This window comes from Dasypus novemcinctus, chromosome 20 (assembly GCF_030445035.2).
Source record: "Dasypus novemcinctus isolate mDasNov1 chromosome 20, mDasNov1.1.hap2, whole genome shotgun sequence".
NCBI classification, from domain to species: domain Eukaryota; kingdom Metazoa; phylum Chordata; class Mammalia; order Cingulata; family Dasypodidae; genus Dasypus; species Dasypus novemcinctus.
Window position 1 is genome coordinate 24,506,383 of NC_080692.1, and position 15,775 is coordinate 24,522,157.

The 15,775-nt window shown below is 47.4% G+C and overlaps 1 protein-coding gene across 3 annotated transcripts; it reads right to left on the bottom strand.

Annotated features, from left to right (window-relative positions):
- Positions 1 to 159: 159 nt before the first annotated feature.
- Positions 160 to 7,378, bottom strand: VAMP1 (vesicle associated membrane protein 1). Of its 3 annotated transcripts, none has more exons than XM_004448561.5 (5): positions 7,172 to 7,378; positions 4,335 to 4,473; positions 3,936 to 4,094; positions 2,960 to 3,011; positions 160 to 2,549 (listed from the first exon to the last, which is right to left on the bottom strand). In XM_004448561.5, coding segments are annotated over exons 1-5 (369 nt in total). In that variant the 5' UTR covers positions 7,174 to 7,378; the 3' UTR covers positions 160 to 2,532. The 3 variants fall into 3 exon arrangements, with proteins under 3 accessions (XP_004448618.1, XP_004448619.1, XP_058138623.1); XM_004448562.2 differs by having other exon boundaries at positions 160 to 761; positions 7,172 to 7,321; XM_058282640.2 differs by having other exon boundaries at positions 160 to 3,011; positions 7,172 to 7,321.
- Positions 7,379 to 15,775: the final 8,397 nt, after the last annotated feature.

The window sequence follows — 15,775 nt, forward strand, 5'->3', positions numbered from 1 at the left end:
CACTTCCTCTGTCAACACAAACCTTCAACCTTGCGAAGACCACACAGCACACACAGACCAGCCCTTGCAGCCCAAAGCAACACCAGACTCCTAGAAAGAAAACGATATGCCCCTCCTCCCCGTCCCCACTTACCCAAATCAAACAACAAACCAAGTCAGTTTAGCGGTAAGAGTTTGTATTTTTGGCCTTTGTTCAGAATACAAGAAATTGGTAAATATGCTACATGCCTTTGGTGGAAGTACAACTGTCATCACTCTGTACAGGTAAGAGACTGGGGTTAGGGAAAAAGACAAAGAGGTGATGACAGACACAACACACAATGGAAACTCCACATCAGCTCCTGGCAAACCCAAGAAGGAGATGTGGGAAGCTCAGCTTCATTTGACTACAAAGTCCCAGGTTTGAGGTGCATATCTGCTCATGCACGTAGGGGGTGGGAGAGGGGAGAGCAAAGGCACAAAAGAGAATACGAGATGGGGCGAGAAAGAAAGTAGAGGCTAACAGCCCCAAAAGAACAGAGCCAATTACTTCTGGTGAGCCTCAGAGAGACAGAAAGCCAGGAAATAACTGCTGTGTGAGGAAGGGTGGGCCAAGAGTGCGGGTCTGCTCCAGGCTTGGGGCGCCTCGAGGACAGTGGTGGTTCTTCTCCAGCGGTGACCCCCTGCATTAGGCAAGGGGAAGCCCAGAGGAGAGCAGAGACCTCCGAGGGGGCCGATGGGAGGGTACACTGACTGCTGTCTTCCAGCTCTTCAGTCCTGCCCTGGGGCCGGACGAAGGGAATGTGGGAAACGGGCAAAGGGAGAGGAAGGATGGTTTTGCACAAATGAAATGCAATATGAATGTGGAAAATGAGCATCCAGACCCAGCCCAGTGTGGCCATGGCCTCTTCCTGCTTGTGGCCGGGAAGAAAGAGGGAACAAAGGCCATGGGTGCTCCCCCTTCTGTCCCCAGCCTGCCCTCCACCGCTCACACCTGGGTCTAGCCCACTCAACATCCTCTCCTGAAGCCAAGCAATAGCTCCAAGGTAGGCTCAGCAGCTGCCATCCTCGGGCTCCACAACCATACAAAGGAGAAAAAGAAAGGAAGGCAAAGTAGAACTCAGAGGGGAAAAGAAGGTGCCTCAAAAAGGGGGCAGGAAGAGCAGAGGGGTGGGGCTGAGGGAGAGGGCCCCATGACAGCACAGCGACACACAAGCACACCTGTCCACAGACTCACGCCTCCCACCCCGAGAGGGAGGTGGGAGGACACTGGACTTCTCTAAACACTCAGCCTCACATGGAGGAAAGGATCCCCAAGAGTCCAAGGATCCACCGTTCTAACACCCTCACGTCCCTTTATCAACAGGAAGGAAGAAACAGGACCCTGAGAAGGCAAGAGGTGGCTTCCTCCAACTTCCTATTGTCAAATCAAGCCCCTGACTCACAGTTTCTCTATCACTAATAAGCAGTCTCGCTTTTACCTATCTATGCCCACAATTAAAATTAACTGAGGGGAGCGAGGCAGCTCAAGAGGCTGAGCACCTGCTTCCCACATACAAGGTCCCAGGTTCGATCCAGTACCTCCTAAAAACAAACAAAAAAATGACAAACAAAAAAACCAATGCAGGGGAGCTGATGTAGCTCAGTGGTTGGGTGCCGGCTTCTCACACAAGAGTCCCAGGTCCAATGCCCCGCCCCAGTACCTCAAAACAATAATAAAAAAAAAAACTGCCTGAGAGCCCTAAACTTTGGCTAAATGAAATTATTTGGTGCCCTCACGAATAACACAGAATGTGCAGAGAAAGTGTGTAAGATTCCTTCCAGTTAGGAGCTTAAGGGACTACTTTTAGGAAGGGAATGAGAGTCCTGTATTTTTTTTTCAATTAAGAAGTATTTTTTCCCCAGACTACAGAAAACAAAGTAAAAGGTGGTAAGAGCCCTGAAGACATAGAAAATCTTGGACTGTCAGATAAGAAATAAAGCCGAAACAGGTTTAATTTCTTTTCAGAGGACTGCACCAGGACCAGATCAGATTCTGGACCCACCCAGGACCTTCATCCAGGGCTGACAGAGAAGGAAAGCTCCAGATGCAGTAACCAGGGCGGCACGGAGGGAGCCACCATGTTCTAACTGCTCGCAGACTCCCCCTGCCAGTTGCCTGGCCTTTCCCAGAGATGCCATGGGCACAGATTCCTTTCTCCTCTCCCGAGCTTGGCAGCTTTCTGGGCACTTCACCTCAGCTACAACCCTTCCCTTCTCCTTGGCCTCCAACTCTCTTTGACTTTGGGGGAACTTGAGAGCACACCAGAAAGGGGGTAGGGCAGAGATGGCAGTTGTTGCTCTTCGGGTCATTACTTTAGGACTGTGGCATGAGCAGCATTTCCAGTGTGGAGGGACATGGTGCAAATGAAAGCAACCAAAAAGGAGGAACGGGTGATGGAGAAGCCTGGGCTGTGCAAGAGGAAGGCAGACGGGGAAGTTTGCTGAGAGAATAACAGGGGGAGGGACACGAGTTTGGATGGCAATGGAGAACAGGAAGGGGGTGGCACATTCTCAAGTAAAAAAGTAAACTGGACACGGGAATCAGGAAGTTCCCAATGGAAATGGGAAAGAGACAGGAGAAAACAAGAGGGCAAATTACATCAGGTTACTAGACATTCAGGTCTTCCAGCTGTAGGTGTCCCATTCCCAGGATCTCCCCGACCTACGCCAGTGACAGACAGCACGGCCCCACTTCCTGAGAGCAGGAGCCACCTGCCCAGAACATCTTGCAGCAGGAAGGCTTGCCCGTCAAGGAAGCCCCTTGTCTTTGCCAGCATACCTGCCCTTTCCCCCTCCCGATCCAGGTGACAGGCCCCCAGCAGTGTTCTCCGTACCTCAGTCAGAGCAGCCCCACTCCCCAGGAAAGCAGGCAGGGCTGGGGGAAGACTCGGGGACCTTCCCACCTCTTCACCCCACCAGCAACCTCAGCGATACTTACTTACAATAACTACCACGACAACGGCACAGATGGCTCCCAGCATGATCATCATCTGAGGAAACATTAACCAAAAATGAGCCCTTGGATTTGGGAAAGGAGGTAGCAGGACTAGGGATGTGGGAACAGAACCTCCTCCGTTCTTGGGACAGGGGAAGAAAGCACCCATCAAGCAGGATATCTGCAAGGCCTCAGGGAGGGAGGGCCCAGCCCTTCTGCTCCCATCAGAGAATGAGCCCTGGGCACAGCTGTAGTTTCTCAAACACCAGAGCACTGCGGCTGGCTCCCTCCTGCTTAGTTCCTGTTGCCTTAAGGCTTTAAAACCGGGGTTCTTAACAAGGGGTCTGTGAGCTTGAAGTGAAAATCAAAAAACATTACTTTTGGGGGGATGTATTGGTGTGGGTGTGATATACTTATTAAATAATACACAGTATAGTGTGGACTTAGTAAGGGGTCCGTGGTTTTCACCTGATGGGGCAAAGGGGTCCATGGAACAAAAAATGTTAAGAATCCCTGCTTTGAAAGGAACTCCACTGGAAGTGCAGGCTTTGGATCTTTAGTCAATTCATTTGTTTTCCATTGTGATGTGTTCAACAACTCATTCCCAAAAGTTGCAGGTATTTAAAAAAAGGAAGAAAAAGAAGAAGATTTTGTTGGATGAGTCTAAGGAAGGGCCAGATGAAGAATTTTACAGGAGAGTTAAGTGGGGGAAGCTGCTTGCTGACTATTTCCACACTCACATCTGCCCAGTTATTGGTTCTGAGTACTCTAGCCCACCCTGGTGGCCAATTCCGGGTAATGCATCTCAGGTAAGAGACCAAAGATTTCCTCTCCCCTCCCCCCCCCAAAAAAAAGATTTCTTCCCAAGAGTTCTGCAAAGCAAGCGATATTGTGCCATTAGAGGAAAGAAACATGAGAGGTTTTCTTTCCCTCTGTGAATTGAGACCCAGGAAAGAGGGAAGAAGGCAAGTAAATTTACCTTGCAGTTTTTCCACCAAAACTTCCTCTTTAGCTTGGCAGCGTTGTTCTCAAATATTGACGCTCCCGCCTGCAAGGCATCGGCTCGGTTATCCAGCTCTGACAGCCTCTGGTCCCTGTCCAGGACTTTGTCCACATTCACACGAATGATGTTCACCACCTGAAGAGGGCACAGAGACAAGGTACTGAGCTCCCTCTAGAGCCCAGAAAAAACAACGGCCAGGGAATCACAAGCCTGGCCCTGCAGCTCCAAGGGATGCTTTGCCTCTCAGAGCCCTGAGTCATACCTCTGTGATAAAGAGAGAGAGAGCGTGCACGCACACGAGAGGAGACCAGATGTCCTCTTTGTTTTCTAAACGTCTACGATGTGGAAACTCTCAGAGAAACAGCTATCACCTACCTCTGCCACTTCCGCCTGGCTATGCTCTAGTCGTTTGTTACTGCTTGTGTTAGCAGGAACAGGGGCACCACCACCGGGGGCGCCATCACCGGGGACAGGCCCTTCTGCCCCTGGGGAGGGTGGCTGAGCTGGAGCAGACCTGCGGAGAGAAGCAAAGTACAAAAGGTAACCCAAGAGAACGGGTGTAGCTCGGTGGTTGAGCGCCTGCTTCCCAGGTACAGGTCCCAGGTTCAATCCCCGGTACCTCCTAAAAATAAAAAGATAACCCAGACAAGAAAGGTATCACATGCATTTTTCACCCCATAAGAAGGGATTCTAGCTCCTGGGGAATCCCAGGCAGGGAAATGCAGCACAGAAGCAAGAAACAAGAGATGAAAGATCCTATAACAATATTTATACAGGGCTCAGGGACATCCAGGGTGGCAAGAAGAGATCTTATTTGGGCCTATGTTCTGATGTTAGACCCCAACTCAATTCTGTCTTCTGGCTCAGTGACTACAGGGGAAAATGTGCTGGCCTTGGCTTAAATGGCATTTTCCTAGCTGTCAGATGCTTTTCCCTTGAAGTCAAACTAGAAAACCCAGGTTAAGAAAAACTTGTAGAAAAAAAGACTAAACCCTAAGGACAAGCCTGGCTATAAAATGAAAAGGCAAGCTGATAGACTCTGCTGAGGGGATCCAGTTATTGGCTGTTTCACACAATGAGTAGTATATTGGGGCTACTGGATAAAGACAACCTGGAGAATCACCAAAGGCTATGTCTGCAGAGGGAGTCAGGACTGCTTGCTTACGTTGTTTCTGGCAGAGAAGATGGGGCTTTCAGTTAGAACCCGGGGCCCAAGGCAATTGCATTCGTTATGGAAACTGTTCCAAGAGCATAAGCAGGAAGCAAAAATGTTGGAAACAGCCCTCAATAATTGCAGCATAGGCAGTCTGTCCCGTCCTTTTCCAGATTTGGCACGGCATCTCAGAAGACTCCTCTAGTTCCTTCTGCCCCAACGGGGAGTCTTGGTCTACACTCCTCCATACACGGCAACTGTTCTGTCTTTTAGCACCCTCAAAGAATACAGGAGCCCATGCCAGTTGGAAATAACCTGTGTGGGGTCTTCAAGATACGCTCCTCTCCATGTCCCAACATGTGGAGGCTAAATTCACCTCCTCAAGAATTCCCAGGAGTCTAACTTCAAGGATGAGCTTTTCCCTACAAAGGAAGAATGCACAGGCAGGAGAGACATCTCTCAGAGTTGCTGGAGAATAGGAAGGGCGAGAACTCCTCAGACAAAGCAGAGCCTCAGCAAGAGCAGCCTGAGAGTACCTGCACTGGAGATGAAACCATCAGGAAGTCACCAAAAGGAAATTTCTTAATCAATCACAACTGAACTAATACCTAGAAGCTCCACCTCCCTAAGTGAATTTCTTTCTTTCAGTCAAAAACTAGGGAGAATACCTCTCAGAGGGGCTATTCTAACAGGTTATACCTGACCCGTTCTTATTTAAAGAATTACTTTTGCATTCCCCTCTAAAGCACAAGGGAGGCAGAGGAAAGAGAAATACGACGCAGTCCGTGTTTGGTCTTGGAAGCAGTCCAGGATGGTGGCATTGATGACAAAATTAACGTCAGAGTAGTCCTCGTGACTCCCTGATGGCCACCACGCCTTCTCCATCTTCTTCTGTTCATTCCACATGGATGTTTTTGGGAACCAGTCAGCTGAGAAGGATCCCCCTCCCCAAAAGGAAAACTGGAATCCTCAGGCTTGGCCAAAATGCTTAGGATGTCATATATAGCTAAAACCACTGTAATCAAATGAGAAATAAAGAGAAAAAGTGAAATGGCTATTAAAGCATTCCATTTCACTAACTACTTGTTGGAAGTTGGAAACACTTGTAAAATACTCAGGGACAGTCCTAACCCTTCCGCAGCACAGATACAACTCCCCCGCCTTTTGTGGGGGTGCGGGGAGAGGGGGGACGGGAGTCACTAAGTGAAGGAGCACAATATATCTAGGACCAGGCCAGGGCTTCAGGCACAGGCAGTAATAAGAAAGATCTCTATTAAATATATTGTGATACTGCCAGGGAAGCCATCCTTCAGGATCCTGACATAGAGATGAATATCGAAGATGGTCAGAGACTAAACGGAGTGTGTTTGGGGGAAGAGGAAATGCTCAGCTCTCCCAATTTCTCTTCCAAATACATGGCTAGAACTCCAAGGCAGGAAACCTCCTTCTGGGCGGGGGACGAGGGGGGGAGGGGCTCGTGATGATGAATGGCTGCGTGGAATCACATGCCGCTGCAGCCCCTTGAGTCTTTCCCACCTGCCCACCTGGTGCCAGAGAATTGACAAGTTTCCGGGGCTTCACTCACTGCCATCAGAGGGGCGCACATCACACTTTGGGGTTGAAAGACATACCCAATCCAGAGATGGCACGGCAACCCAAGTTACCAACTGGCAAGTGCACCAAGCACTGTCTTTCTGAGGCCCTAAGTATAGATTCAGACAGACAAAAAGAACAGGATTCGAGTCCCACACCGATGTCCCCCATAGCCCTCTCGGGGGCTCCACTCTGCCCAGACGTGGAATGAGGCGCCCCACAGGCGAGAGGAGAGAATGCAAACAATAAAGGACCCCCGCCCCTACCACGCCCATGGGGTGCTGGCTGCGGCTGGTGCAGGAATGGGGAGCTGCCCCCTCCCCGGGGGTGGCCCCGCTTGGGGGAAGCCCGAGCCGGTGGTTCCCCGCTTTGCAGCTACTGCAATGCGCCATTTCCCGTCCGACAGCCGGCGCTGGAGGGGGACCTAGCGAGGAGGTGCTGAGCCCCAACATCAGTGTCAACTCACATTTCTCTGACAGAGAGGATGGGGGTCCTTCTCTCCGGAGGCTGCGGCGAGATTCCTGGCGCAGGGGGACGTTGCGTAGACGAAACTCCCGAGCTCCGCTCAGCACGCAAACTGTGGTCTAGGCGCCGCGGAACTCAAACGCAGCTGCAGCCGCCCATCCCAGGCTTTATAAGGGACGGCCACGCCTCCTGATGACGTAAACACCACGGCCCAATCCACGCTCAGGACAGGCGCAGGGTCCAGGCGCGAGACTCGGCAGATGCCTCGCCCGCCCCGCCCCGGCAAGCTGGCCAATCAGAGCTCTCCTCTCCTCCCGACTCGGGCCCGCGGGTGGAGCCCTGCCCAGTGGTCCCACCTGCCGCGTCAGGCGACGCGGCCGGGCAAGTGCGGGCCCGCGCCGCGCCAGGGCGGCTGCAGCGGGCGGTCAGGCCTTAGGGCGCAAGCAGTCGCTGAGCATTTCTGCCGCCGCCCCTGGCGCGGGAGCGTCAGCCCCTCGACGCCTCCGCCCGCAGCCGTGGGAAGGCTCCCCACTCGTCGCCGCCTGGACTGTGGGGTCCCGGGAGAGGCGGCGGCTCGTTAGTCGCCACCGTCCGAGCGCCCAGGCCTGACCGACGCTGCTCCCCGTTTCCCCGCGTCTTCCAAACAACTCTCACAAAGTAGAACCCATCTAGGTGGAGCTGCAGGCGCCCGGTCCAACCAAAGCTAACTGGAAGGCAGCCAGCCCCTCACACAGTATATCTTAAATGGAAGCTCCCGCCCTCCAAATTCTGCTCCTCCTGTCCTTCTCAGGGTAGGTTACCACATTGAATCAGTTGCCCAGACCAGAAATCTGAAAGTCATCCTAGATTTCTTCCTCGTTCCCCTTTATCCCCACCTCCCGTAGTTTACCGAGTGGATTTTCCCTTCTTGGGATTTCAAGAATTCCTTCCCTTTTCTCACTGTCCCTCTTCAGACCATTATCTCTGGCCGTCAATTATAAAACTCACCTTTTTTTTGTTTGTTTGTTTGTTTTTGTTTGTTTTTTGAGGTACCAGGGCTGGGGACTGAACCCAGGACCTCATATGTAGGAAGCCCGAGCTCAACCACTGAACCACATTCGCTCCCCTCAGTTGTTTTTAGTTTGTTTGTCTTGCTTGTTGTTCACTCTTGCTTTTTTCAGGAGGCCCCTGAAACCGAACCCAGGACCTCCCTTGTGGGAAGCAGAAGCTCAACCACTTGAGCCATATCCACTCCCCACATTAGTTCATTTTTTGAAGCATAGTACGTTACTACTTTTGACCAAAAAGAGGAGGGAAAAAAAAAACTGAGGAAGTTCACCATTAGACCAGCCCCACAAGAGATACTAGAGTCCTACAGGAAAGGACATCAGACAATAGATTGAAGCTACATAAAGACTCTGGTAAGGGTAATGATTGGGGTAAATATAAATGCTAGTAGTATTGATTTTTGGTTTGTAACTCCATTTTTTACTTCCTGCAGGATTTAAAAGGTAAATGTATAAAATGTAATGATAAATCGGTGGTTTGAGACTCATAATGTATAAACATGTAATTTGTGACAAGAACTACATAAAAGGTAGGGGCATGGGAGTGTGGAAGCATAATGTGTCACCTATTATCAAAGCAAATGAGATTGTTACAGATTTAGGATGTTAAATTTAAGTCCCACGGTATCTACAAAAAAAATATCAGAGAATATGCAAGCTCCTAGAGACGGAAATTAGAGTACAGGTTGCCTAGGGCAAGAGGTAGGGGCAATGGAGATTCAATGTAGTAGGGATATAGGGTTTCTGTTTGGGGAGATGGGAAAGCTTTAGTAATGAAAAGTGGTGAGGGGGTACCACAACATAATGAACGTGATTAATCCTACTGAATTGCTTGGGGGTGACTGAGATGGGAAAGTTTATGTTGTATATATGTTCCCACAATTTAAAAATAAATAAACTAGAGATACTAATTAAATGCAATACATGATACTAGGTAGGCTCTAAAAATGGAGGAGAGAAGGCTTAAAAGTACATTATTGTGACATAAGGAAAAATTGGAATATGGAATGTAAGCTTTGTATCAATGTCAAATTTCTTGAACTTGATAATTGCACTTAAGGTGGATACATAAGTGTATTAGTCAGCCAAAGGGGTACTGATGCAAAATACCAGAAATTGGTTGTTTTTTATAAAGGATATTTATTTGGGGTAGGAGCTTATAGATACCAGGCCATAAAGCATTAGTTAACTTCCCTCATCAAAGTCTATTTTCACGTGTTAGAGCAAGATGGCTGCCAATGTCTGCAAGGGTTCAGGCTTCCTGGGTTCCTCTGGGCTCTGTGCCTATTTTCTCCACAAGGTCAGCTTTAGACTATGAGACTCTCTAGGCTTTGCCTCTCTCCACAAGGTCACCTGTAGACTATCAGGTGAACAGCTCTGTCTCTTTCCCTGGGGTTTCTGCCTTGTATAAGGAGCCATCTCTATTCCTCTGTGTTCTTCTTCTGGCTCAGGTCCTCTCTTCCTGGGGCTTGCTTCTCTTTCCTCCGTGTGCTTATTTCCCAGGGCTCCAAATCAAAACTCCAACATCAAAATCTTCCAGCATCTGGAAAGCAGATGTGGCTCAACTGATAGAGCATCCACCTACCATATAGGAGGTCCAGGGTTCAAACCCTAAGCCTCCTGGCCCATGTGGTGAGCTGGCCCATGTGCAGTGCTGCCACACACAAGGAGTGCCATGCCACACAGGGGCATCCCCCATGTAGGGGAGCCCCATGCACAAGGAGTGCACCCTGCCAGGAGAGCCACCCTGTGCAAAAAAAGTACAGCCTGCCCAGGAGTGGCGCCGCACACATAGAGAGCTGATGCAGCAAGATGATGCAACAAAAAAGAGACACAGTTTCCCAGTGCTCCAAGAACACAAGCGAACACAGAAGAACACACAACGAATGGACACAAGTGAGCAGACAATGGGGGGGGGGGAGGGAGAGAAATAAATTAAAAATAAATCTTTAAAAAAAAAAGTCTTCAGCATCAAAAAGCTCCACCTCTGTTCTTTGCCATCCCTACCCACCAAGGGGGTGGGGCCTCAACACCCTAAGGATGTGTCCCAATCAAAGCCCTAATCATAACTCAATCATGCCCAGGTACAGACCAGATTACAAACATAATCCAATATCTATTTTTGGAATTCATAACTATATCAAACTGCTACAATAAGTGAATATCCATGTTTTTAGGAAATGTACATGGAAGTATTAAGTGTTCAAAGAACATAATGTATACAACCTGCCCTCAGGTATTCAGAAAATGGACTGATAAATAGAGAGAAAGACAGATAGATTGGATAGATAGATTTTGGATAGATAGAATGATATGGCAAATGTGGCAAAATGTTAAATTGGTGGGTTTGGGTGTCTGGAGGGATAGGGGTAAGTTAGAGTTCTCTGTATGGGGCTCATATTATTTTTCTTTCCTGTAAGTTTGAAAATATTTCAAAATAAAAATATTTTTTTCCAATGGGAGGAATTGTTTTTGTCAGTATAGATGCTAAATACCCAACCAATCTTCCCTCTGAGAAAAATTAAAATCATTGGATTAAAAAAAAAAATAAGGCATTTTAAAAGTTTTTATACTCCAATAATTATAGACTCACAGGAGAAGGGAAAAAAAAAGTACAGGGCGTTCTCACCCAGTTGCTGGCAACGTAACCTTTTAAGACTGATTTCTATCACTCAGCTTAATGCCCTTGAAATCCATCCAAGTTGTTGCATGTATCAATAGTTCATTTGCTTTCATTGCAGGGGAAAATTTCATGGTTTGGCTATAACTCAATTTGTTTAACCATTTACCTACTACAGGACATTTGAGCTGATTCCAGTTTGGGGCTATTATGAATAAAACTGCTATGAACATCCATGTACAGGTTTTGTGTGAACATAAATTTCCATTTCTCTGGATAAATGCCCAGTATTCCTGTGTGAGACTGATTATAAAAGAAATAGAAGAAGGGCCAATTTTACAATTAATTAAGTAGAAAGTACAGGCTACGGTCAAACCAGACAGTGACACAAGATGTTCCAGGGTGCAGTTCCCTCACAGAATTTTTGGACAACTAGCAAAAACTGTCAGCACTGCCTTCCTCAGAACTCCAGAAAAGAGTTAAAGGGTTGCAGTAATTGGGTGAGTGCTGAATCAAGAAAAAGCTGCTTTAAAAACAATAGGCAAAGCTCATGGAACCCTTGCCTGTCCCTCACTCATACTCCTCCCTGGCACAGTGCAGAGCCAGCCTGCATACCCGTGTGGGTTCCTGACACTGTTCCAAAGGGAGCAGAGTAGTTCCCATGTGCATACTGGAGTACCTGTATGCTCGTACCAATCTATTGGGTGGCAACCTCAAAGGGAGCAGAGTAATTCCTATATATACTGGGGTACCTGTATACTGGTACTGTTGGGTGGCAGCCTAAGGACTGAACCTGGAAAGTTTTCTCTGGTTCACCCCCCAGCACTTATTCTGTAAGCAGAAGCAGCTTGCTGACAGCCAGGGCAGTGTAAAAAAACAATTAAGGCAAAGTGGTCTAGGGCAGAGGATCACTTGCTTTAAGTCACAGGATAAAGTAGCAAGGAAGAGGAGAGTAGAGGGAGAATTTATAGGAAGTGGGGGGGGGGGGATTCAAATTCCTGTATTCCTAAATTCCTGTAAATAGGGGATTCCTAAGGCCACAAGAAGGCTCAAGCCCAGGAGAAGACTCAGGCTCAGATGAGACAGAGCAGACTTGCACAGAACCCTGTACTTCACATTCACCTCCACCTAATCTTGATAGGAGGGTGGACTTCTAAAGGAGACCCCAGGGAAGCGGACTTGGCCCAGTGGATAGGGCGTCCATCTACCACATGGGAGGTCCGCGGTTCAAACCCCGGGCCTCCTTGACCCGTGTGGAACTGGCCCATGCACAGTGCTGGTGCATGCAAGGAGTGCCCTGCCATGTAGGGGTGTCCCCCGTGTAGGGGAGCTGCTCACACAAGGAGTGCGCCCCGTAAGGAGAGCAGCCCAGCGCAAAAGAAAGTACAGCCTGCCCAAGAATGGCTCCGCACACACGGAGAGCTGACGCAGCAAGATGACACAACAAAAAGAAACACAGATTCCCATGCCACTAAAAGAGACCCCAAACCAGAGCAGAACCAGTTTGCAAAGACTGGAAAGTATTTTTCTGCATTCATTTCTTTGTTAACTCAAGGAAATCTGTCATATCACTAGTTTATTACAGACAATGAACAGATAGCTCAGGGGCGAAATCCCAGAGTTAACACTTTAAAATATTAAAATGTACAATATGCAATAAAAGTTTACAAAACAGAAACAGGAAATGATGGCCCATCCAAAGGAACATGATATAAAGCCAGAAACAATCAACAAAGGGGACCAGACTTTGGACATACTGGACAAAGACTAAAAAAATTATCCCCAATATGCCTAAAGAGATAAAGGAAAACATAGAGAAAGAACAAAAGAATACCAGATTGAAAACCACAGTTTTCAGTTGAAAACCACAATAACTGAAATAAATTCCTTGAGCCAACCTTTCAGAGGGAGCTCTTGGCACAATAATAGAGATTAAAAATACACTAGGGGCATACAATAACAAATCTGAACAGCCAGAAGAAAGAATCAGCAAACTAGAAGACAGGACAATTGAAATGATACAGTCAGAAAAATAAATAGAGAAAAGAATAGAAGAAATGGAGCAGTGACTCAGGAATTTGAAAATAGCACAAAATGCACAACATGTGTCATGGGTGTTCCAGAAAGAGAAGAGAAGGGGAAAGGGGCAAAAAGAATATTTGAGGGAAACAGATGTGGCTCAAGGGATTGCTTCCTATCTACAATATGAGAGGTCCAGGATTCAATTTCCAGGGCCTCCTGGTGAAGGCAAGCTGGCCTGCATGGCGTGCTGGCCTGCACAGGACTGCTGGCTACACAGGAGTGCTGGCAAAGCAAGATGATGCAACAAAAAGAGACACAGAGGAGAAACAATAAGATGATGAGACCAGCTCAGCAATCGGTGTGCACAAAGGGAAGGTGACGCAGAACTGAAGAAATAAAAGGGCAGAAAGAAAGAAGCAAGAGAGGAAACAAAGATGGGACCACGAGACTTCACAGCTTTTGAAACTGAGAGCCTCAGCCCTAGTTTCCCCATTGTATTTATTTGAAAGCTTAACAGCAGCTGTGGGCTACAGGAAGCAACTTGCAACATCTACAATAAGGTAATTTACAATAACAGGAAGCAACTTAGAACATTTTGTACAATAACAGGAAGCAACAAATAGGTAAGTCAATTTCCCTCAACAGTAAGAGATACAGCAGATCAGGGAGCTGAAGTGGCGCAAGAGATTGAGCACCTCTCTCCCAGGAGCTATTCTGTGACTGGAATTGGAAGCTCCATTTCCCCAAAATGGAAGGAGGAGATAGTTGGCTGCCAATTTTGGCTACTGACTGGTAGAGTTGGCTGGCTAAGATATAACCCTGGGAACAGCTGCAGTGTGAATCAGCCCATGTTGGAAAGAGGCCGGTGGCTGCCATTTTGACTCCGTCCCCAGCCTGAGGAGACGCCATGACCAAAAATCGCACTGATGGTAGGAACCGATTTCTTTCACCCAGATCAGCCTGCAGCCTGAGCCTAGGCTTCAGCCCCACCTCTGGCAGGGAGGAGGCTTGCAAGCCCCACACCACCCTATCCTGGTAACTGCCAGTAACTTTGACTGGCACAGACTGAAAATCAGAAGTCTACTGGGCAACTACAGTCATCTTGGACCCACACTGCATAGATTGCTGCCCACACCTGCAGCTCTATCCCTGTGCCAGGCAGGGGAGAAAGGGGCGTGAAGCTTCATTAGTCTCTCTGGGCAACTACAGTCTAGGCCTGCATGACTTGGATTATTCCACACAACTGTGACTCTGTCCCTACCCCTGGCAAAGGAGAAAGGTGGGAAAGCTTCATTGGTCCATGGTTCAATGAGGTCAGCGTGAGCCTCCATAGCTTACATCACCACCTACATGTTTGGCTCCTACTGCACAACCAGCAAGAGAGAAAGGGCAGGAAGCCCTAAACTAAAGAGAAAAACTGCATCCAGAATAAATACTCTAGTAATCCAGATGCCAAGACACCAACAATAAATTACAATTCATACCAAGAAACAGGAAGCTATGGCCCACTTAAAGGAACAAAATAAGCCTCCAGATGACATAAAGGAGTTGAGACAGCTAATCATAGATGTTCAAATAAATCTCCTTAATAAATTCAATGAGATGGCTAAAGAGATTAAGGATATTGAGAGGACACTGGATGAGCACAAAGAAGAGTTTGAAAACATGCACAGAAAAATAGATCTTATGGGAATGAAAGGTGCAATAAATGAAAATTTAAAAACATTGGAGTCATGTAATAGCAGATTTGAGGAGGCAGAAGAAAGGTTTGGTGAGCTTGAAGAAATGGCCTCTGAAAGTGAACATACAAAAGAACAGATGAAGAAAAGAATGGAAAATTTTGAACAAGGTCCCAGGGAACTAAATGACAGCAAAAGGCATGCAAACATATGGGTCATGGGTGTCCCAGAAGGAGAAGAGAAGGGAAAAGGGGCAGAAGGAATATTTGAAGAAATAATGGTAGAAAATTTCCCAACCCTATTGAAGAGCATAGATATCCATGTCCAAGAAGCACAATGTTCTCCCATCAAAAAAAAAATCTGAATAGACCAACTCTGAGACACATACTCATCAGAAAGTCAAATGCCAAAAACAAAGAGAGAATTCTGAGAACAGCAATAGAAATGCAATGTATAACATATAAGGGATACCCAATAAGATTAAGTGCTGATTTCTCACCAGAAACCATGGAGGCAAGAAGACAGTGGTCTGATATATTTAAGATACTACAAGAGAAAAACTTCCAGCCAAGAATCTTATATCCAACAAGACTGTCTTTCAGAAATAAGAGCAAGATTAGATATATTCACAGATAAACAGAAACTGAGAGAATTTCTAAGCAAGAGACCAGATTTTTAGAAAATACTAAAGGGTGTGCTAGAGCCTGAAAAGAAAAGATAGGAGAGAGAGGCCTGCAAAAGAGTCTAGAAATGAAGATTTTATCAATAAAAGTAACTGAAAGTGTCAAAAGAATGGTAAAAAATAAAATATGACAGATAAAACTCAAATAGGAATAAACTTAACCAATGATTTAAAGCACTTGTATTCAGAAAACTGCAACTCAATGTTAAAAGAAATCAAAAAAGGCCTAAATAACTGGAAGAACATTCCATGCTATGGACTGGAAGACTAAATATCATTAAGATGTCAATTCTGGGCGGCGGACTTGGCCCAGTCGTTAGGGCATCCGTCTACCACATGGGAGGTCCGCGGTTCAAACCCTGGGCCTCCTTGACCCGTGTGGAGCTGGCCCATGCGCAGTGCTAATGCATGCAGGGAGTGCCAGGCCATGCAGGAGTGTCCCCCGCGTAGGGGAGCCCCACGCATAAGGAGTGCACCCCATAAGAAGAGCTGCCCAGCGCGAAAGAAAGTGCAGCCTGCCCAAGAATGGTGCTGCCCACACGGAGAGCTGACACAA